Consider the following 15,872-nt stretch of genomic DNA (forward strand, 5'->3'; position numbering starts at 1 on the left):
TGTACTTTTTTATATATGGATGTATGCATACATGTATATACACGCACACAAGGAATTAAAGTGGAATTTAAAGTTTTTTTGCACACAGGTCCACTTCACTTTGATAAATCTCCCCAAAAGAATTCAACAGCAATTCTTCTATTTTATGCATAAAAGAAATTCTTTAAGAGGTACAAGATGTAAATGCAAAAAACCAACACAACTTTATGATGGAACAGTATAGAAATGATGATGATAGCTGGTCATAAAAATAACAGGAGACAGTTTTGATTTTCACCTTTCAAATATTGGCAATGGCACTACTGGACCGCTTCATGAAGCAACATACTGGGGTAGGCCGGGATAGTTCACGGAAGTCGTATGTCAACATGAAGCCAGCAAGCTAGCTGGAAGAGAAAACCGTTTTCCAAGGGGGTATGCATTGTCAGGAAAGTGCAAATTTTTTCTCTTTTCTTCTACAGTGTTCCACCTTCCTGATCAGACTGTCTGTTAGCTGGCAATCTCTTCACTGTTTCTGAGCATTCAACTGCACTGTTAGCAATTAAGTATTATTTCTAATGCCTCAGAAAAAATCAAAACACAGCACGGAATTTAGACTGCATCAGAGATGGAGATGCTGGCAGAAAGTCGTATACAGGAAGAAACTGGGTGTAAGAAGGAGTAGAAGGAAGATAAAGGGAGGAAGGAAGAGGGGGTGTGTGAAAGGCTGGGAAAATGTGCTAGACATATGTCAGTTATGACCACAAAACCAAAAAAAAAAAAAAATTACTCAGATTTCAACATAACAGTCTCAGATAACACCTTTTAAACAGAGATGTTTCCAGTATATTGAGATTTCCATAACTCATCTGAAAACCTCAGCACTGCCAGACAGCAAATCAAATCATGAAGCTCTTACACAGAACAGGAATAACTGAGGGCCCAAAAATGGCGACTATTGTTTTGGTAATAAGTGACTTGTTTAAGGATAGATCTCATCAGTGACAGACTTGCTAAGATTTCTGGCTTTTAGGTCTTTTCTGCGGCTTTTGAGCTGCACAGAGCTCATGAGCAAGTCGAGTGCCCTCATGCCTCCCTAAATTAATCCTTCAGTTCTAGCTAAGTCCAGCTACACCAACCTGAACGCTACTCTGTGGCACTGTGACAAAAATGCAAGATTTTCCATTATCGCCTCTTCTTTATTATAACTGATGCTCAGAAGTCCCCCTAAATATCCAGGTTAAGTGGTATGTATCTTGTGGCTTTCAGCTCTATGCAAATTTTGATATTTTTATGGCCACATCCACGGGATGCTGCACTGAAAGATCAGATTGTTTTTAAGAGTGAACCTTATCTCAGCAATCAAGAATAAAGTCATATTACTCTGCTTAAAAGTTTTTCAATTTCCTTTTTCAAAAAACCTTTGTTTTGTTTTTTCCTCTACAGTAAATGCTACCTGAGTATTTCCATCAACTTAAAGCAGAGGGCATGAGAAAGTTAAGTAAAAAGGAAAAACATTCTGTGACATTTCAGGTCAAAATGGAAAAAAACAGTTTTTGAACTGTAGCTGCAGACAAGTTAGATTTGCTCAGCGTACAAATAACTAGTTACACAAGAAATTCACCTTCAGCTTCTGAAGTGCAAAAAGAAGCTACTGTTAAAGTGATAGTTTGTATGGGAAAGCCCTGTATCTTTTTCTTTCTGATGCCCATTTCACACTCGCCAAATTTACAAACGAGAGCAAGATTCGATTCGCCTCAGCAATGCGGAACTTCTCTTTTCTCATGGCAGAACATTTAGCATCAGCCCTGAGCAGAGCTGGGGTTTTGGCTCTGTACCAATGCATAGCATCAAACCATGTTTCACAACTAGTTACACTGACCTAGCTGCACAGTCAGTTGCACCATCAGTAATACAAGCGTGTGAGACTGAGAATTAAAATAAAACCTGGCTCCAGCACTCTTCTTCCCAGCTACTGCCCAGCAGCATCAAAGGCAACAGAACTAACATTAAGGGAAAACCAGGAGGACAGACTTCAAAATGCACTTTTACTGGGGTTTAATACTTTATTAAGTGCTACAGGACAGATGTTGTCTTAGATACTGGAGGTTCTGCTGTGGTTTGGCCCTCTTTACCCATAGGTAAAGCTTGGCAGTCTCTCTAATAGGGAGAATGCACTTCGCTGTAACTGATTTTACAGATATAACTGCATTCTAAGGTAATACATTACCGCAAAAATTTTTTTTTTTAGGCTCTTCGCAAACGTAACTAACGGAAATTCCAGTTTGTTACATTGACTTCTCTCACCCACTTCCAGTGCAGGTGATACAACATATCACCCCAAGCTGATCCATGACCACCACAACAGCAAAAGCACCAAAAAGTTATAGGAGGAAGGAAGAAAATACTGCTCCCTTCCAGGATCTTCATGTCACTTACTGTTTCCTCAAGATTAAAGATACAAACAGCTTTGCCTTCAGTTTTCTGGCATGAAGTGAAAAACTTCATAGAAGTTTATGCATAAAATTACATAAAGCAGCGAACAACGTGTTCTCAGGCTGAAGTATGGGCTGACTCTTACTAGAAAAACCATCTCAGCAACTAGAATAGATCACAGAGAGTTAACAAAGAATGGGCAGTGCATTACACCCCTGTCCTTCCAACTTCTTGCTAATTTAAGCGGTAATGTTATTAAACTCATTTGACAGGACATTTATCTAGTTCTATATCAAAGCTAACAAGAAGGGAACTATAGGAAACTACACCACGACAGCCTGATGTCTGAAGCATAAGACCTTAAGTAGTACAGAGTGTACTTCCCTATTCTTCTTGTCAGTTCTGCAAGCTGAGGGTGGGAGAACAAAGCCCAAGACCGTACCCACCTCCCCAGCCAAAACCACAGCGACTGCGCTTCTTCCTTCTACACCCATGCAAGACCTAAACCAAGAAACACTAGTATTTGGCAGTTGTGTGCACAACAGAAAAACGCTTATTCTCAACTTATTTCATGCAACCTTCACCTAAGTATTTACTCATGTTTTCAGTGAAACACAGATCTAGTGACACTCTGCCAGGACTATACAATTTAGGCAACTCCTCAATGCTGTGGCACTGGCCAGAACTTGCTCCTCACTGGCATCTGCCTTGCCTGCCACCTTTAACTCTTCCACCGGTTGCTCTGCACAGAAGCCTCGCTACACCTTCAGCAGCCTCCGCACACATGCGGCAAAAGGAAACAGGGAAGTGTAAAAGTACCGGCTCTGATCCAGAGACAGTTTATCTTCCATACATCCTTATGATGAGCTTAGCATATTTTAGACACTAGAAAGTTTAAAGATGATAACTACAATTGACCCTATTAAATTCAGCAGCTGAAGAGTTTAATGAACAGTCAGCTATTCAAACACGTGACTTGGATTTAGATACATAAACTATTCCCTTTAATAGCAGAGCTACTTGCCTACTTAAACATTAGACATAGACGGCCAGTACCATACTGAGTGATGGTCTTAATTTCTGAGGACAGATGTCATAGCTACAGCATACTTGGCATTCTCAGAGGCTTCAAACAATACAGTCATTTCTGTATCACTATTCTGTATCAATTTTTCTGCATCTCACTAGCTGAAGCACATTAGTGCCTGAAGGCTCCGCTCAAGGTCTCCAAGCACTACAATTAATACAGAATGACTCCACATCTGTCCCAACAAACGATCCAGTTGGACAGTATGAAGGTTAGGAAACGAAACAGGAAGATAGAGCGAGAACAAAAGGATTTGCTCAAGGCCAAATCTAGGTTGATGGCTGAATCTGAAGAAAACAGACATCTATCAAATTGAACTGATCTTGCTTAACCTGACTGCCCAGAACTTCCCTTCACACCTCCTTTTGCCTCTTCCAAAGGCAGCACTTCCTTCTACCAGGCACTGGCTTAACCAGACACTGGCTGGTCAAGAGAATTTCTAAAGCACATAGTCCGTAAAACTGGCTGGTAAAAATGCTCATCAAAGCTCTCACAGAAAATGCTGGGACTCTCAATGTTTTCAAGTTTTTCCCCTTTTCTTTGCCTTCAGAAAGATAGCGGCTTGAGAGGGAGTGTTTTAATGAATATATCAAATTACAAAGAATACAGCACTATAGCCTCTGTGCTCTTTATTGCTTTACTGCAAAAGGTAAAACTCTGAGAAAACACACAATTGCACTAGAAAATAAAAATAGTGCTATACAACTTCGCTAGGGGAAAAACGTGAGAAGGCTGCACTCAGATTCATTTACATATGGTAATAAGACTATTTATTTAAACGTAATAAAATCAAATGTGGGGTGGTTTTTTTGTTTGAGGTTTTAATTTATTTTTATTTATTTATAGAAAAGCATATCCCAGACTTCAAAATCCACATAATATGTATGTCATGTATCTCTCAAACTGTAAGTATTAAAAAATAAACCTCTGTCTTATAAAAATAACACTTCAGAGCAATTAATAAAGCAAATAAAATCACTTCATCCGTTGTTTTTTTTTCCCTTCTTGATACTTTATGATGCATACCAAGAGGAAGCACCTGGTAAAAACCACATATACAGCTCAGGTCTATAAGCAGTCTCAACCATGAGAGTTAGGGCATCAGATGAGATCAATGTGAAAATACTTTTGCTTGCAGAAAGGCATCTATGAGGTGAACGATACAACTACCGTCCTGAGCCAGCCACCTTCAGAATTCCACCTCCCTCTCATTAGGGAGAACCAGAAAACTTTCTGCCAATATTACCAGGAGTAAGGCTGCGCAGGGTGTAAATTTCTGAACATTAGCAAGACCACTGGGGAAAAAAGAGGAGAGAAAACAGAATCTCCTTAGAATTAGCATAGAAACCGTCCAATTTATTGATACATGCTCACCGTAGCAATTTAGCTTGAACTAATTATGCTGAGTTCTCCTTAAACAGCGAGAACCAGTTAGTTTATTAAAATTAGCAAATCAACCACTGCAAAATACACTATAGAATCTAGGCACGTACATAGGGCAATTAAAGGCGAGGTTTTTCTTAAGTTTACTACACAGCAAGACTTGGTCATTGTTAACAGATAGCTTTTAGTTCAAACAAAACATTAAATTGTAGGCTCAGTGCCTTATCATCACTACATCTGTTTTCAATTTTGGCCTGTGACAAAGCAGTATACTGTGGCAATTTACATTTCCCAAAGTTTTTCAGAGTTAGATGTCAGAGGTAGCAATTGGTTTTGATTGCTTAGCGTTTATTTACAGCACACCCTAAGTACATCAAGGACACGAAATAGGTAGATGATCCAGTATTTCCAATAATCTAACACGTTCCAGGCCCTTATAAGTTTCTTAAGCAATCCCTTAACATGGCAGGGCATCAGGTTTTGATTGTTTATTACAGGTCACAAGCTTGGTTTCCAGCTTCCCACAGTACTATGTGACCTGAGACACATGAAAACCAGGCTCCACGGACGTGGTGCATTTGGCAATTGCTGTGGAATACACAGGTTAATGACGAAAACCTGCTTTCCAACCCCATCTTCCTGAACAATCGACAAAGTTAAGGGACAATTTTGACAGGTAGCAAGAAGGTTCAAAGATTTTGAGATGGCAATGTGTGTGCTGCGCAGAATTCTCTGAGGGAGACAATCAAAATGGAGCGTAGCAGAGAAATGCACTATTCTAATCCTTACAGGCAGCTTTAGTCATTACAAAAAAGCACGGGGCACTTCACAGCTTAATGGTGCCACATTAACACATATCAGCTACAACTCCAAACAAAGACCAATAAAACTTCAGTCATCTACTCTGTCTACTCTTCTACATTTAGGTCTCTGAGAACTTAAAGAAACTCAGGGCATGAAGGACAGCCCGTTCTTTTTGCCGTTATTGTTCTTAGATATATGTACGTAAGTTTAAACTCAATATTAACACTAAGAACAAAGTTAAACAAAATAAATGCTTACACGTTTACTAGTGCATTAAGCAGACTGCTAAACCTAATGTAATCCAAAGTAAAAAGAAAGAAGATAAACTGCCAGCTTCATTGAATAGTTTTTATGTATCTTACAAAACTATAAAAAAATATACAGATCCGTTAGATACAAGAGAAAGAAATCTGATAGAAATGAGATAATTATGTTATCACTTTGAGTAAACCATGAGGGTGTTTGCAAATATTTTCGGCATTATTTAGGTCAAATAGACCAACTATTTTTCAAAGCATGCAATTAATTTCACAGTATCTCCTATTGTTTATTAAATAATCAGTGTAGCTTGGCATATTTATAAATCAAAAAAAGAACAATATTTTGAAAGAAATATCACAGCACAGAAAGCCATCTTGTTGTCTTTTGCAAATTTCCCAATTTGAAAGGATCTTGGTGACACGTTAGACATGGATGAAATAATTGCTTTCCAAATCTCTGTTTCTTATTTTGTAATTCAAATACCCAAAATTTACTGAAAGTAAAGCAAAGGTAGATGCCAACTCAAAGAAACCCACAAACCCATAGTAATTGCTGTATTATAGGACATTTATTGGACAACCAAGAATTACAATTGCTACAGTTCAGCAACAGTCTCTCTAATATCACTATACATAGAATAGCCATCTGGAGAACTGTGCTATCAGTTCAGGAGCCAGTACACTGTTTGTGCAGCTAATCTGACATCACACGTTCAAAGCAGCTGCCGAAAATGTTGTTCTTTGGTACTAAATTTTTGGGAAATTAAAACAGCCTGAGGTTACAAGTAATGAATTTTAGAAAGACCCTTAATGAGATGTTAGCCTCTTTCATTGCAGTTCTGTTGCTGAGAGCGAGGAGAGGCAGTTCAGCATTTCCACTGTAGTCTCTGCAAGCCTTCAACAATTGTCTCCCATACCACATTGGAAGACTGGTGGGAAAACAGTTCTAATTTACAGCTGTATTGAACAACAGAAAAAAGCTATTTCAACTTAAAAAAAACAAAACGAAACAAAACCAAAGTATGACATATAGTTACTACTGCCAGTAAGAACTTCAATGCTGCCTCTAAAACCTGAATGAAAGTTGACCAGTTATGTGGAATACATAGTAGCACCTTAACCATATATTTCCTCATTTTAAATCTATGGCCCTGTCATTTCTTGTGATATGATTACTGTCTTATGTGCATAAAGGGAGATTTTGATCAAGCATTGCCTATTTTAAAGTTTAGGGAGGTGGTGTTTCGGTTTTTTGTCACTCTAGAAGAATGAGTGAGGGACAGAAGCTACAGAAATAAGTTCCCCCTTCAAAAATATTTTAGGTAAATTAATATTGTTTTGATTGCAGAATCAAGTATTCTCCGTGAAGTAATTAGGAAAAAGAAGGAATTAAAAAAATTGCAGCAATCCATTTCCTTATAGGCCTGTCTTACACCCTAAGTGCAAGACTCATGGCCACCTGACTCTTGCTCACCACCGCAAACTTGCATCTATTGCATTGGCTGCTACAGTCTGAAGAATCTTTTCCCTTTTGAGGCCCCATGTGCCTGCCAGCTCATTCACCTGCAACCCAGATCCATCAGACACACTGCAATCCCACAGTGGGAGAAAAGTTACAATGTGTTTTTCTACCCAAATTTTGTCCTCAAAGACCAAAGCAGGGGACAGGTGGTGCACAACAACCCATCAAGCTCTGTATACCTGCCATATCACACCTGCAGGATCTCACACCCTTGGTCATAAACGATCAAAATATTTGGCTAAATACATCTGTTTGGTGCATTTGACTTTGCTGTATCCGCACAACTGTGTTTTCTAGAGGGGAAGTCTACAAGACTGGCCACTACAAAACCACAGCTTGGGACTCATACTATCGTTTGTACTGAAACTGAAACTTTGGGCCACAAAACCATTTTGCAAAATGCTGCACAAACACAAAACAAAAACATACGTAGCCAGCTGTCCTCTCTTCCTGCTGTTTTCTCCTTATTCCTTCCAGTGTGCTTATGTATTTTCCTAAAGGAGATGGCAAAGAACTAATAACTGTATGAATTCTGGTTTATATACCTTTTAGCGATAGCTGCTGATCTGCCACAGCGATGCAAAATACCCACATTCCTTCAGATAAAGCACAGAACTGCCTGTTTATATCATCTGTCCAATGCAAAGGGCAATAGCTTTATACAGTGTGGGCACAGACTGTAAACTGTTATTTTTGGGTGGGGATGGGTGGAGGGAAGTTAGCAATAGCTAGCAACAAGAAGTATCTTTTTTTATATACATAGAAAGATGTGTCTTTTTTAAGATATGTGTGAGTTCTCTTCTGGTACAATGTAGAAAAACAAATAAACAAGATATTATCACAAGGCAATCAGAGTACCACTTTACGTGATAAACATACAACAGTGTCAGCAGAGGCTTAGAAAGCAAATGCTAACTTTTAGTGAACATTTTGATAGTTCTCACCTTTTTTTTTTTCTGGTCAGGAGATTTTTAAAGCTCTATCTCCTCAGACTGACAATCTTTTCCTTTAGAATTCTCATAGTTTATGTATTTCCATATAGTTTCTTTCTTACAGATAAAACCAATGAATGCCCAAATGGAAAGCTGTCAGCATGCAGAACCTAATTCAGCTCACTGGCTCTTTAAAAATTTCTGTAATATCATGCTTCTAAGGCTCATTTCATTTGTTTCCACCATGACTGTGAAGCTTTTTATCAACTATAGATCTGACGCAGAAGAACATCACATCTCATTAAATCCAGCACAGCAAAATCCTTGTTTGTCACATCTCATAGGACCCTCTCTTTAAAAAAAAAGGTGGTCATTTTGTAGTGACAACTACAAAGCAGTAATGGTGAAAGTGATCTGGTAAACACACTAATGTACTAAAAAAGTATGTATTTCATAACATATGTATTTCTGAAGTGGCCTTGCCTCTTCACTTTTTTACACCTACCTTGGTTGACTTGTCAGTGTTATGTTCTCGTTTTCCTACATGGTTCCCCATGACGGATCACCAGAATTTCAAATTCTGAAAAGATAAAAACGAAACAGCATTTTAGAAACCAATACATTTGTTCTGAAATATAAATTAATTTTTCATCTGACACAGAACAAAGAGATAGTTCTCATACGATAAGCACTTTTACAGTCCAAGGTAAAATCTGTGAAAGACCCTAAGGAAAAAAAAATGCTTAGCTGGTCTATTTTGTAAATCTAATAGCAGTAAGCTTTTCTTCTTCTAAAAAGAAAAAGACATAAACAGAGGACTAAAAATAAAGTGTTTATTGTGAAATGTGCACATAAATCAAAACTAGATTAAGAATTAGGTAGTGGCCCAGTCTTTCAATATTACGTTTTTAATACCAAAACAGTGTAATATGTATCAAATGATCTGTAACTACAAACTTCCATAAAAGATCAAGTAAGTTATTTTGAATTCACATTTGCCATTATATAAACAGCAATTACTGAACAAAAAGCACCGCGCTAAACAGCTAATGATTTGCTGTGGAGGTGAGAATGGAATTGCTCTTTACAGCCCACATTTTCAGGACGAGCACATGAGAAAGGAATGCCAACTCCTTCTTTGTATTTTCTGGCTCATCCTGTTGTATCTCAGCTTGAACAGAGCTTATGTAGGTTAAACCACAACACTCAAATTTCAGCTTTTAGAGTACACTTGTGGTTAATGCTACATAATTCTTCTCATAGAAGCATGTGTTTGTAAAGGATCTTATACACAGCTGCTGCCTTCAGCCAATTTGAATGCAGTGCAAGGTAGCATTTGAAGTCCTGAAACTTAAAACTACATGCAAAAGAAGTTTCAAGTGGACTTTTTCCTCTCAGAATTATGAAGTGAAATTTCAGTAATAAAGTGAAGTTTCTGGTGCTAACAGTAACACTTCATTACTTTGCAATAAACAGAGGTATATACCACAAAACCTGAGCATCACAAATCCTGGCACAACACTCTCAATATCAGAAGCTACATCATTTCATTAAGCATAATCTTATGAAAAGGCTTGTGAGAAAAGGACAACTAGACCTTTGCTGTGTTAGAAAATGCACGGAGTAAAACAGTAGGCTATTAACCAGTTACACTTCGTAGAACATACAAATATAGTTATAACCCCAGTTACACACACTGATTTGTATACCAGAGGACTTTAAAGATAGAGACTTTGATTACTTCTGCCTTTCTATCGCAGAAACGTGTGCTTTATCAAAAGCAATCTTGTCCTGTATCTCTACTGCAACTTTTGGAGAGACTGACAGATTAATTTCTACCCCGCCCAAACGATAAATTTTCGAATTAGTGAGGGTCTGCAGTGCTCATTTGACTATTCACTGAATTCCACTCACTCTAAAAATCAAAATGCCACCTACCACAGTATCTGATTAAGTAATTCTTCACAAATATCCACTTCTGAGGTCTCGCAAAAGGAAAAATTAAAAAACACCCAAACTGAGTAAATATACCCAAGGTAGAGTTTATTGGCAAACTGGAAACAGATTTTTTTATTATTTTTTAACAGCGCTATCTATTGCATAAAAGATTAAAAGAAAAAACCCTGTGAAATCACCACAACCAATTCACATTTTTGTGAGATTATGAAAGTTTTCAAGGAAAAATACAAATAAATTCATATACACTGGGTTTCAGAGCTGAACGACCTCAAACTGGCCTTTCCCTCTAGAAATTCTGATCAGCAGCTCACCTCTCACATCACCTACTTTGCAACATAAGGAAAACAGAGTGGAATACAAAACTATAGGAAATATCTACAGCAGAAAATAAGGGCATAATGTTCTGAGTGTTACTCTTCCGGTCATTTATTGAAAGATTAACTATCAAACTTGATCAGTAATACACATATGTTTAAGTGAACAGAGTATGGAGCCAACGTAATACTTGCAAACTAGAACTCTAATGAGTGTCCTCCTGCCTCCCCTTTGTCACCCTGGTGTCTTTGGAGTAACGCTCCGGGAACAAGAGCCTGTACCCATGAAACACTGAGCATAGCAGAGGCCCAGTCCTGCAAATGCCAAGGGAGAAGATACCAAATACAGACGAGCTTTGCTGTGAAACTAAGCCAGATAAACATTTAAAAATCATTTGTCGGCCAGTGAAAAGAAAAGGAATAAAAAAATTCCATCCTGCCACATCACATACACCTGAACTAGGAATTAGGAAGGGGCCCTGCCTGAAAATGATAAGGCCAGTTTTCTGCTCAAATGTCTGCACAAAGCAAGCAAACAAAATGAAAATCAAGCAAACTGAGAAGTATATGAAATGGCTGATCAAAGCCTTCTTGATTCCCGTGTGCAAAATTCCTTCAGCAAGATGCTAAACATTACACACGGAAGGGAATAAAAAAGAAAAAAAAGACTTGGAGAAATGGAAACGCACAATGCTATTCAAAATTTAGGAGTGTGGTTTGAGACTGCACCTAACATCTGGCCCAAGTGTTATGTTTCTGTACAGGAACAGACTTAAAAGCGGAAAACTAATGGCATTGATTAAGCCTGTAAATCTGCACTTCTGTTTTCCTTTATTGTTTTCAATGTGTCAGAAGGACAGCATGGGGTCAAAATTCACATGATCAACCCCTTCTTATTTTCAGCTCATATCGAGAAATTAACACTAATACAACTAGATTTTACTTCATCTTTTTCATGCATAAATGAATACAGATGTTTAAACTCAAGATAAGTTAGCTGCAGGTACGTGTTATAAATTCCTTACATAGAGATAAAGCTACCTTTTAGCCAAAAGAACAAAACCAATCAGCCAGATAGCAAGAGTATTCTAAAACTTACAGAATTCTTCACACTACCTATTAAATGGAGAAAAATGCAAGTAACCCCTTGGGAAAAAAAGGCTTCCAAAAAAATCTGACGTGAATTAGGAAAGGAAATGTATAGTGCCAGCTCTTCTGTAGATATCTGATTAGGAAGCAAAACCAGACGTACGCACAAGCCTGTAAACATTAAAATCATTTACAGCAACAAAAAGACCAATTTCCAGTCTAGCCTCAAGCAGAAGTCTGCCTTACTTGATTGAAAACTGAGCACATGGCTGATTTTCACTTCAGGATACAAGTACATCCTGAAGTGTTAGGACTTACAGCACCAATTTAGATTCTTACTGTGGTGAGAAGACCACACTGCATGGGTTCTACCTGCGCCAATCTTTATGCAATGAGTTGAGTCACTGCCTTCAGTGGGATTACTCAGGGTAGGATCTTTGTAGGAACTTGCAGCCAACTATTCAAAAAATCTGAGCCGGAACAAGATTTGTATTTTCTTTTTAGTCACCTTCATAACATATAGGTTGCCAGACTAAGCAGCTCTGTACATAGCGAAGAAGCAGCTTCTTGCACTTATTAATGTCAGTCAACTGACGAACATTCTTGTCTGCAGAAGTGTCTGTACATGTTTTAGCACTGATAAACAGCCACGAGAACAGTCGTGAAGCTGTAAAACAATGCAAAACCTGTACTGTAGAAGTGTAGTAACCTTCCTTGAATCCAGTGTGAATCACATTGAACAATAAGCTGCCAAAATAGGCCTGAGCATGAGATCGAGCTAATGACAGCAACAACAGCGTTTGTCCGAAACCTTCCTGGTGAAACCCAGCAAGTTTCGTAAATCCTGTGAGACGAAAGATTTTGCACATGAGCTTGAGTCATAAAATGAGAGGGGACACTATGCAGGTCTGCAGCATCAGAGTACATCACCAGCTCCCCTACAAAATTCCCCACCAAGACTGTGGGTTTCAGCATATTAAAAATGTCCGAGAGGCTCAGGAAATAACAGGCCATGTGAGCAAACTGATTTAATAGGACTGAAAGTTGAGAACGTTTCAGCTGCCTGACAACTCTTTTGGATGATGTGAGTGAATTACGGTGGCAAGATGTGAACTGCCGCCAGCAGAGTCACCCAGCCACCCCAGTACTACGCCACAACCACATACCGAGCTGAATCAGCTCTGCTGCCGACACCCGGGCACTTCCTGATCAATGACGGGTGCAGAAATAAACTCCAGCTATCCAGGCTGCTTCAAGCAATTCCAAAAATAGCCCAGGGATTTTGCCTGAGGAAATAAAATACAGTGTCTCCTCCCATCAATTTACCTTCTTATGGAATCAGTCTAACAGGTAACCTGATGGAAGCCTAGACCAAGCTGCTTTCCCGCTTTCTTCATGGGAGACGGAGATAGGAAGTCGGCTCCTAACTTTCGAAAACAACAGAAGCACCACTGCCTTACCCAAGGGGAGAAACTTCTCCTTGCTGTCTGGCAAACACAAAATAAAAACAAAACCAAACAAATACAAAAAAGGGATGGAAAAACCTCAGTCTTACACTGTCCTACTACAACACCTATAAAAAGACGCGCATGTTGGGATCACATAACCTATTTCTCTTCATCTGAGGAGTTGATTAAAAATACAGTTTTAAAACATGGATCACCATATAATTTTTTTTAACCCATTCTAATCTGCCTGTTGAAATTAAATGGAAATTTGTAGTTAGAAAAGAGGTTCTAATCATCTTCCCATACACACACACTGTCCCATAAAGAGGTTTATATTATGATTTAGAATTTTCACTGAAAGGCATAAAAATACTTCTCTAAACTTTTTGAATACACCAAGAAATGCGATTGTATCACTTCCTGCAAGTTATACTGTTTTAACTGCAAAATAGCATTTTCTTACTCATGGGAGCCTGAGAAAAGTTCACCCCTCCTAATGGTCAGACTGTAAAGAGCGTCCTTCCCCTGTGATATCTCAGGGAACATGATAATTTTTGTATATTCTAAATACAAACGATAAACTTCAGCCCAGGAGCTGGTTTGCAGTGACTGGTCACCAACTGTAAGACAGGAGTCACAAGAGGCTATAAGTCAATGCACCTGGAGCACCTTTATTGAACATTAATGGTTCATATTAAAATACACAAACTACCAAAGGTAAATCACAGGATGCTGCAAATGGATTGTTAAATATGGTCCTTTAAGAGTAATTTAGTTATGTAAAATAAGGGTTCAATCTTACCTCTTCCCACACACTTAGTTATGACTCAACAGAACTACACATAATGATAAAGGTATGCAAGTACTTACACATTTACAAGTATCAGAACCTAATTATTACCTTGTCTAGGAATACGTATTCACCACAGACTGATGTTCTTGGATAATGTCGTTGAGCTACAACGCTAGATACGTTTACCAAGTGCTCCTGGCCTTACTCACGCACGGGAAGGGTAACCATAGAATATAAAAATATTTGAGGAATTTACTTAAAACTTCCTGTTAAATTAATGACTTCTCTTATCCAAGTAAACATTGCACTTTACTACTATATCCAGATCTTATTAGACAAAATAAAAAGTGTAATTACTCTAAAGCAATGTGCAAGTTCTCTCTAATTTTGGTAGCCCTCTAATGTAGACTTTTAATTACGAACTTACCCAGCAAAACAACATGTAAAGGACTTTTTTTTTCCCCTCCTAGTGTCAGGTCCAGGTTACGTAGCTTCCTGGGAAGCCAGCTGACATATTGCCTAGCCCTGGCTGCCAGCTAGATGGAAATCTTTGAGTGGGTTTTTTTTTTAGGCTCTCACTGTGATAGACATCTTTGGAAGGAAGCCCTTCACTTCAGCCTTCTTCCAAAACAGATCAAGACACTGGGCACGCCCCACCTGTTTCTTAAGAATGCCCTCATCATGCTAACCTAGTATTCCAATGCACCAAGAAAGAAAACCTCCGGTGGGCACAGGTGGGTGATCTGCAACTAATTCCATGAGCAGCCACAGTCAGATGCGAGCAACCACAAAACAAAAGTAACCTGCCTCATGAGCAAACTCCTTCCTGGGAATCCTGCTCTCTTATTTAAAGTGTTAAATTACATCATAAAATATAGTGCCTTATCTCCCTTACAAGTTTCATTGTTATTTAATACAAATTTAATTTTTCATTACCTGTGAAATTGTGTAATCCTTGCTAGATCAGACCTTATTTCACTCTTGACTTCCACAATGATACTTCTCTGAGGAACCCTTCCTGCCAGAAAAATACATTATTTCAGACACATTTCCATTGTGAATGATCAAATCCAAGATTTGAGTGGCAACCATAGCATTTAAATCGGAGAAGTGAGCAGGAGTTTAGTACTGATAGGTGTATTTAATCATGCTTGTAGAGTGCCTTGCATATCAGAGTCCTGGCCTACCTAGACATTACAGCAATTTCCATGTTTATAGACAACTATACATGCCTTACCAAGGATCCTAGACCTAGAAAACCACCCCTCTGAGAGACAGGCCAAGTTCTGAAACTATTTACTGGAGAAAGTACTCCCCAGTGCTAGCCCAGCTGCTCAGTAATTTACATACACCTCATATATCATTGCAAAGGACATAAAAATTATTTAATTTCCACTACAATATTAAAGCAAACAGTACAACACAGGAGAAAGGCTACAACACTGAGATAGAATATATTCTGGGAAGAACAGTGCTGCAAGCTGTTTCCTAAAATTGCCATAGGGTAAGCACAGCAGACAGGACCTAAGGTTTTTTTAAGATCTTTTCTGACTGCTTTGATTACAATTTTCTTCTCTCTATGGCCAACAAGAAGGATATTGCATATTATTTTTTATAAAAGCATGTGGCTTTCAGGAATCTCACCTCAGCACAGCTAAGGATAGTACAAACTTTATTATAGACAACAGTCTGTAAAAACAATTATAATGAAATTGCTAAACCACATATATTTATTTTCTGTAGCTTAGGTTCCTCTTGCTTTTCTCTTCCTTCTTCCTTCAACCCGCTCCACTCTCCTTGCTAGAATACCATCAGCCTCTTCCCACTCATTAAGAAAAGAGATGAGTTTAAAACAAGTTTCTCAAC

At 38.4% G+C, this 15,872-nt stretch overlaps 1 protein-coding gene across 8 annotated transcripts in view; it reads right to left on the reverse strand.

Annotated features, from left to right (window-relative positions):
• The window catches only part of MBP (myelin basic protein), a 121,788-nt gene that overhangs the window by 84,437 nt on the left and 21,479 nt on the right, over window positions 1–15,872 (reverse strand). For 7 of the 8 annotated variants that reach the window (XM_054191051.1, XM_054191049.1, XM_054191046.1 and 4 more), the window contains exon 2: window positions 8,909–8,983. In XM_054191051.1, the coding sequence (XP_054047026.1) occupies window positions 8,909–8,959 (51 nt within the window). In that variant the 5' untranslated portion in view covers window positions 8,960–8,983. Of the gene's footprint in view, window positions 1–8,908; window positions 8,984–14,942; window positions 15,025–15,872 lie in introns of all 8 variants that reach the window. The other variant, XM_054191045.1, reaches the window with a different exon arrangement.

The sequence above is a fragment of the Rissa tridactyla genome, chromosome 2 (assembly GCF_028500815.1).
Source record: "Rissa tridactyla isolate bRisTri1 chromosome 2, bRisTri1.patW.cur.20221130, whole genome shotgun sequence".
NCBI lineage: Eukaryota > Metazoa > Chordata > Aves > Charadriiformes > Laridae > Rissa > Rissa tridactyla.